Raw genomic sequence first — 8,839 nt, 5'->3', positions numbered from 1 at the left:
GTCAGTGGGACCTAAGCTACTTCTGGACTCATAAAGGGCTTAACAAAAATCACCAGGTATCGTTTCCGCTTTTTGTTCTTTTCTGGGAAAGAAATATTGAAATTAAATAGATGTTTCATTAGGAGATATTTTCATATAGGCTGTCAGAGCTCTGGTGGAGGGGGGCGGAAATGAATATATTAGTCCAGGTAGGTGGAAGAAATAGGTTCCAGGAGCCCTCTTGCTTCCAAGGAGGTGGTGGTGTGTAGGGGTTTAAAGGTAACATGAGGTAGAGTAGGAAAATATTTTGCAATATATTTCCATTTTCTTCTTGCTTTTGCCCTTTCCTATCCTTCCATCTCCCACTATACACTTACCTTTCATCTGAACATGAACTTTATGACTACCCAAGCTACATTATTTGTAACCAGCCTATGCTCCTTATAAATCACAAACCATGGAGAACAGCACCATTCCCAAAGTGTTACACCTGGTACTCAGTGTTTACTGATACTGACTTTTGAAGATCATCATAAAAATGTAATCTATTGTGTGTGTGCACATGTGCATTAGCATGTAAATATATTCATGTGTTTGTGAATATAGTGAGTAATTGTGTGTTTAAATGCACAGTTACAGTTTTCATTGGAAATTCATTCTAAGCCAGGCTACAAATGGACTGGTTGATGATTGCCTTGGTCTTCTTGTATGTGTAGATTAGGTTGGCTGGCTGTATTTGGTAGATCTCTATAAGAGGGTAGAGGCAGAGCAATCCCATTTAACCTTTTGAAAAACCCTAATTTGGCAGGGTTGGAAGTTAAATGGTTTTGGTGAGTTCTTTGAGAGAGGGTGGTAACTTTCAGTATACAAGTAGGTTGGGGCTAGAACAGTGGTTCTCAGCCTGTGGGTTGCAACCCCTTTGGGGATTGCATATCAGATATCCTGGATATTAGATATTTATATTACAACAATATTGGTATATATTTAAATATATTTACATGCATAAAGTAGCAAAATTACAGTTATGAAATAGCAACAAAATAATCTTATGGTTTGGGTCTCAACAGGAGGAACCGTGTTAAAGAGCTGCAGCATTAGGAAGGCTGAGAACCATTTCTAGAGGATCGTCTAACCCCTTTTAGAAGATGGTAATGATTACACTGAAACCTGTCACTGAGTAATTTCTCCTGGCATAAGAAATGTGAGTACACTATGACTCAACAAGAAAGGAGCAAATATGCTCAGCAGAACAAATTAAGAGTAGTCAATGCACAGAAAAGGAAATATGGTGATTAATAATTACAATTTCAAAAATCCCTCAGTAATTAGTGGAATGGTAATTACAACAACAAGACAACCCTATATCCACTTAATTGGCCCAGCAAATTATTATAGTTATTTTTCATGTTGATGGATGCTTTCTAAAACTGGCAACATCATCTACAGTGCTATGAATTTATAATAGTTATGCATTTCCTGGAAGCAATTTGGCAAAATGCATCAAGAGGTTTGGAAATATTGTTAGAGTTTGAAAATGTGCCTTGTGATAAAAAGTTTAGGGAAATAAGTTTTAAGACACAGACAGAGATATTTATTGCTGTATTATTTATAAAAGGGCAAATTGAACAATTTGGGATAAAAAGTTTAGGGAAATAAGTTTTAAGACACAGACAGAGATATTTATTGCTGTATTATTTATAAAAGGGCAAACTGTGAACAATTTTATTCAGCAATAAGATGATTCAATAATAATGAAAGCTTACCCAATATGTTGACACCATTACAAATTATATTTCAAATCATTTTAAACCACATGAATCTAAGTAACAGAAGGCAACATCATGTGTGCTGCTGATTATAATGTGCATACCACATACGAGAGGCATATACAGTGTTTTTTTAGTATGTTTATTAGTAACTAGTAATGTTTGATCATGCTGATCATGTTACTTTGGCAGCACAGATAAATTTTCCCTGTGAAAATATATTCTTCATGACCATCTTGCTCACCTAAATAACATCAGTTTTTATTTAAAGCTATCAGCTATATTTGAAACATCTGCTTTTAAAAGACAATGGCCAACTTTAATCTTTAAGTAAGGAGGTTGGTAAAAAGTCCTTGGCAGGTGCATGAAGCCAAGTCACTCAAGATGAATTAACTACTCTTTGAGAGAGATTTATAACACTCAACTGGATAGGATACAGGTCACCAAAGCAACATTTAGTCATCTATCTAACTCAAATGACAATTGAAAATTCCAAAACAAATCTATGAAGTTATGTAGGTGAAAAAGACTTATCTTTTACAGCAGAGATGATTTTAATTTCTTAAAAACCAAAGGCATTGAGAAAATCAACATGAGACAGAAAATAATTTTGATGAGACATAGTCTTTCCTTTTAAAGAACAAAGAAGAAACTTAAGAAACTCAGAATGGCTGTTCTAACCACATAGGAGTTTATTGAGATGTACAGACTGTGGATCAGGCTAATTTTGGTGTGTGATATTTATTTGCAAGCTTTTTACAATAAAGTTTATAAAGTAAAGAAAAAGTAAGCCTTTTAAAAATATCTTTTGAGCCAGGCAGCAATGGTGCATGCATGCCTTTAATCCCAGCACTCAAGAGACAAAGGCAGAGGCAGGTGGATTTCTGTGAGTTTCAGGCCAGCCTCGTCTACAGAGTGAGTTCCAGGACAGCCAGAGCTACACAGAGAAACCCTGTCTTGAAAAAACAAAAACAAAAAAAATACAATTTGAGAGCAGACTACATATATACATAGATAAATAGATATAGACAAGTTTTAAAGGACAGAAGGGAAGAAAAGGACCAAAATCTAGTTTGATATTAAAATATAAAGTTTCCTAATATCAATTTTAGGCAATTTAGTCATGAGTCCCTGTCTCTGCTCCCTCCTGTCTCTATCTCATTTTCTCATCCCCTCCTTGCCCCCATTTATGTTTATACAGTTTTTATCCTCTTTACTCTTCATTTTGAAATAATTTTCAAGAATAAGATGGTTCATTTTCTCCACAAAAGCATACCCTCAACTGCACCATTTATCTTACCCGCAATGTACCTTATCTTCCTGACACATGTACAAACCCGTTTCTATTATTATTTTTGGAGTTCTAGTTAATAATATGAATTATAATTATTCATTATTCATCTTGGCTAAGGATGCAGCTCGGTGGTAGAGTTCTTATGATCTATGCCCTGAATTCTATTCTTAACCTTTACTTACTTTCATTTCAAGAAAAATGAGGAAACTCACTACTGCATATACTTTTAACTATTCTAATTTTTAATATGACACAGGGCACGTTTGTAGATATACACAACTGATTTTATCGCCAACTGATCACATTTCTTAAATGATCACAGAACTCAATAATTTTGTAGAGCTCCTTAATCTCCCAGTCTTGAGTAAAAAAATATTAAAATCTTTAGGTACATAATAGTCTTTTCACATGAAGGATTTGCATCTTGTTTCTAAGAAATAAAAGGAAAGCCAGAGCTACTATTTTCTTGGAGGAAGACCATTTTGTTTAGATTGGATGGTTTTCAAGCATCTTTAACAAACTAGGTAGTCAGGGCTGGAGAGATGGCTCAGTAGTTAAGAGCATTGGCTGCTATTCCAGAGGTCCTGAGTTCAATTCCCAGCAACCACATGATGGCTCACAACCATCTATAATAAGATCTGGCGCCCTCTAGAACATTGTATACATAATAAATAGATTAAAAAAAAGAATATATTTTAGATGAGAACATTTATTTACAGAGTAAAAATAAATTAATTTTAACATAAATTAATTTTATACGATAATAGTTTGCTCTAAAAATAATTAATAAGAATATATGATGAAACTATGGGTTTAAACAGTTAAACAACATCTTCAAAAGGCACTGGAATTTCTCAGTGTGTCCCTGATTTCTGGAGATACTAAAAAACATGTCTAGTTCAGTTTCTGTCCCTTTTCAACTGAAAGACCTGTCTTTGAGGCTTCAAACACAGATATGACTGGACAGGAAACAATAAAAACTCAAGTTGCTTCTATGGCGGTTTGCTTTTGAGTATTCCAGGTAACACCCAATTAAGGAAGAGGTCTTTCTTAGTGAGTGTTCTTGTCTCCCAGTGTGAGAACCATCAGCTATCAGTATATCTGGGGCCAAACCACTGTGTACCTAATAAGCAGGAGAGATATTGGAAGACAGCCTGTCCAAACCATCCTCAGAGAAGTAAGTTAGGTGGCCAACTCAACTTATTCATGTCCTCATACTTGCCTCTTAGCCAGGAGAAGGTTAATGGGCCTCTCTTTGAGTAAGCAGAGTATGGATTTACTGTCCGTGAGATTTCTGCCTTGTCTGCTTTTCTATCTTTTCTTCTGGAGTCATTAGTCTGTAGGAAAGCAGGCACTGGTCCTCCATTTCCTGATCTAAAAAATAAGTTGTTTTAGAAAATTGTCTTCCCATAGCCTCTAGTTCATCATCTCTTTAGAGAAAGAGAAGCTCTTAGAATACCATTGCTTACCTTAACACTACCAAGCGCTAGAGAAAAGGAAAGTCACCAAAGAAAATAATGCTTAAAATTGTACCTATTTCGATCTCAATAATCATAGTAACAGCTAAATCATCAATAGATAAATTTAAAATGGCTATATTTATATTACTGACAAGACGATTTTATATATACAATATATATATAATATGTACACACACACACATATATATGTAGAGAGAGAGAGAGAAAGAAAAGAGAGTGAGAAAAAGAGAGAGGAAACTAAAGCCCTATCAAACTTTTATACTTACCTATTAGAAAATCTCAGTTAAATTATTGTTTCAGTAAGCATCAGTTTCCCTATTAAGTATTTTGGGCATGTTAACCAAAGGGCCTCAGAAAGATGGTTATCATTACTAGTACCATAAACATTTTGCAATTTTATATGAAGATAATGATTTTGAAAGTCATACTATGTAAAATAAAAACTCTAAAATGTGTTAAAATATGCAGTAGTAATAATTACATTTATGAATGGATCATATCATCATTATTATTCTTTTCACTCATCAGTTCAAAACTTTGAATTTCCTCCTTCAATTACTTTCAGAAATTAATATCCCCACCTTTTTTTGTTTTACCACCAGACACAGCATTTCTGTTTCTTTTTCTATTGTGAATCATGATGACTTTGAGAACTGTAGTTTTGTCTCCTGATCCTTACTATGAGTATTTCAGATATATCTTTTGAAATGTGTAACTAAACCAATTCTAACTTGAGTTTCTTCAATGAATAACCAACTGGTATGTTTCACACAGTTATTTTTTTCTATTACAGAGACAATAGGAATGGCATTCCGCATAGATGAAACCAAGGCTGTGGTTGAAAGCTTTGGGACCACACCCTATGAATATGAGTGGGCAACACCCTGTGAAAAAGTCAGCATCAAAGAGCTGGGGTCATGGCTCCTGCCTCCACTGTACTCCCTGGTGTTTATCATTGGCCTCCTGGGCAACACTGTGGTTTTGTTGATCCTCATAAAGTATAGGAAGCTCCGAATTATGACTAATATCTACTTGCTCAACTTGGCGATTTCTGACCTCCTCTTTCTCTTCACTGTTCCATTCTGGATTCACTATGTTATGTGGAATGAGTGGGGTTTTGGCCATCACATGTGTAAACTAATCACAGGGTTTTATTACCTTGCCTTGTACAGCGAAATCTTTTTCATCATCCTGCTGACAATTGACAGGTACCTGGCCATTGTCCATGCTGTGTTTGCTCTTAGAGCTCGGACTGTGACTTTTGCTACCATCACCAGCATCATCACTTGGGGACTGGCAGGTTTGGCAGCATTCCCTGAATTTATCTTCCATGAGTCCCAAGACATCTTTGGAGAACATTTCTGTGGTCCTCATTACCCAGAAGGTGAAGAAGACAGCTGGAAGCATTTCCATGCTCTGAGAATGAATATCTTTGGTTTAGCTCTCCCTCTACTCATTATGGTTATCTGCTACTCAGGAATCATTAAAACTCTGCTGAGATGCCCCAACAAAAAAAAGTACAAGGCAATTCGGCTTATTTTTGTTGTCATGATAGTCTTTTTTATTTTTTGGACCCCATACAACCTGGTTCTCCTTCTCTCTGCTTTTCACAGCACATTTTTAGAGAACAGCTGTCAACAGAGCAAACACCTGGACCTGGCCATGCAGGTGACTGAGGTGATTGCCTACACCCACTGCTGTATCAACCCAATCATCTATGCCTTTGTTGGTGAGAGGTTCCGGAAACACCTTCGGCTCTTTTTCAACAGACATGTGGCAATCTACCTAGGAAAATATATTCCATTCTTTCCTGGTGAGAAAATGGAAAGAACCAGTTCTGTCTCCCCATCAACTGGGGAACAAGAAATCTCTGTGGCGTTTTAGTTGGGCAGAGAAAACTTGCCCACGTTATATGAAATGGAAGATGAAGCAAACACATAAAGTCAATCACAATGACCCCTAGGTCAGTCATTTGTACTTTTCATGAAGCACTGATGATCTTAAAGACCTTAAAACACACATAGACCTTCAGTACATCTTCATGTACTATCAGAAGTCATTTGCTGATCAGTTGATAATTCATCAAACACGAAAAACAATAGCTATTCTTGAGTCTTTGAAGAGTTACATGTATTTTAATTCACTTAAATGTTAAATATTAAATGTTAAATATTCAGCACAAGTATTTTTTAAAAAATATTTTAAGCTTCTTTTTCAGCCATCACTTGATATTAGTGAAATGTTTCACAAAATTCATTTACTTAATTTCCTAAGTAGTTTCTTTTTCTCTTGATGAATGACTTTTTCTTCTTAATTATTATTATTATTTGTGTATGGACAATTACTGTTGCAGGAGACTGGCTGTCATATCTTGTTTAATTATTCTTAAAAGTCAAATGAGTTCCTATTCATGTCAAGTTATCACATTTCCTGCTAGTGACTAAAAGGAACACATTGTCCTCCTAAATGCCAATTTCACATTGGGGCCATATGTATTGAGGAGTCCAGATGTACTACTCTAGTTCAATTCTTCTTAAATTTGACATTATAAGTAGTTGGAGGGTGTGCTGACCCATGGATAGATGACTCTTATTATAGAAGAAGAGTAGAGATTTAGAGATAGGTATCAAGAATGACAGATAAGTTGGAAGAAAAATCCTTTCCTACCTGGCCTTACTTACTAAAAAGAGCACATACAAGGAAAGCCAATATCACACAGAAGAAACTGGTGCTATATAAATAACCTAAGAATGATCAGAATTCATATAGTACAATGTTTTTGAGTGTCTGTCTTTTTCAGATATTATCCCCCTTCTATGAATCTCAAGAATATCTTTTTATCTTTCTTAATAAACTACCTCTATTTCTATCGTTATCAATATGTTTCTGGTCAGATTCATTATTCTGATACCCAAGACCCTAGAAATATCAGTAGGTGCTCTCGGGTTTCAGATATATCCTCATAACACCACCCCAGAGATTATGATTCATGTTTGAAGAGAGACCTGAGCATGAACAACAGGTTCCCAGGTGATGGCCATGATACTTGTCACATGACTACACTTTTAGAACTGTTATAACTATGATGCTTTCAGAGACTTGACAACTGAAACTGAGCCCTTTAGATGTCTGTGATAAGGTTATCTGCAATTATGGTCAGCCTATAAGATATGCTAGCCCATCTGAAACCCATTAGTGTAGTAGGAACTTCTAGTCTATCAGTTTTATTCAGTTGAGCTTTTCTTGAGTGTCTGTATTTAATATCTTGAGCTAGAAGCAGTGAGAGACACAAAAATGAGTGAGGAAGAAAAATAGAAGACATGGTTCAGGTCACTTTTTCTCACTCCTTTTCTTTTCCCTGTTTATAGCTTCTTGAGGGAGTAAGTTCTATGATTTTTCTCAATTTGTATTTGTAGTATGGCACTTTTTCTGGGTAAAACATGATCATTTCATAATTATTTTTAAGTAGATCGCTCAATAGTGATGCTATTGAGGCTACTGATACTCCATAGTAGGAAGGGATCTATAGTCACAGAACCCTCATCTTGGATTCCAACCATTACTCTCTTCTGCCTCAACTTGCACATGATCTTGGGAGATGCTAATGATATATAAGAATGAAGTTCCATGAGGTCATGATCCATGATGGAACAAAACTTTGTGATTATGTAGCTGTTTGGAATAACTCTCACTCTTTTACGCATCCTCTCAATAATGCTCTGTAAGTAGGCTCAATAAACTCACTGGTTTGCCAATTTGAACTCTGGTGGAATCATTGCTTTGGTCTATCATTTGGTCCTTATCTGGAGTAACTACATGTTTGTTCAAGGAAAGTTATTGCAACCGTTTGTCATTTTCTCAAGAATATGTTGACAATGTGACATAATCTGTTAGCTGCTCACCTAACACCTCCAGGGATGGGATGTAAAAAAGAAAAGGAAAATTGCTTTGGGTTAAGTGAGAAATCAAGTATGTAAGAACAAAAAACATCAATCTTACCTCAAAAGACCTCAGCCGAGTAGGATAAATAAGATAGGAACAAAGGAATCTATGTGAAGGGGTAGGCACTTGGTGCTATGCCTAGGTCAGAAAGGGACATTTTTGGTTGTAACTTGAGTAAGGGATGACTTCATGGAAGAAGGGGCATCTGAACAGGTCTGTGCAGAATAGGAAGGATTTGGAAAGATTTAAACAAGGATTTGTAGAATACTCACTCAATTCAATGGGAAGAGGGTGAGGGCACATAATGAGAGGACAGAAATATGTATGGGATGAAGAGATCGGGATGAGCCATGAATTTCAATCCAAGGATCTTAAGC

At 35.9% G+C, this 8,839-nt stretch overlaps 1 protein-coding gene across 1 annotated transcript; it reads left to right on the top strand.

The window, feature by feature from the left end:
* The first annotated feature begins 1,046 nt into the window (after window positions 1-1,046).
* On the top strand, window positions 1,047-8,281 carry Ccr3 (C-C motif chemokine receptor 3). The gene is made up of 2 exons (XM_051201299.1): window positions 1,047-1,180; window positions 5,314-8,281. Exon 2 carries the CDS (start codon window positions 5,325-5,327, stop codon window positions 6,402-6,404), a length of 1,080 nt encoding a protein of 359 aa, XP_051057256.1. The 5' UTR covers window positions 1,047-1,180; window positions 5,314-5,324; the 3' UTR covers window positions 6,405-8,281.
* Window positions 8,282-8,839: the final 558 nt, after the last annotated feature.

This window comes from Phodopus roborovskii, unplaced genomic scaffold (genome assembly GCF_943737965.1).
Source record: "Phodopus roborovskii unplaced genomic scaffold, PHOROB, whole genome shotgun sequence".
In the NCBI taxonomy this organism is placed as follows: Eukaryota; Metazoa; Chordata; class Mammalia; order Rodentia; family Cricetidae; genus Phodopus; species Phodopus roborovskii.
The sequence above is the reverse complement of the archived record's forward strand: the minus strand, read 5'-3'. Positions and strand labels throughout refer to the sequence as shown.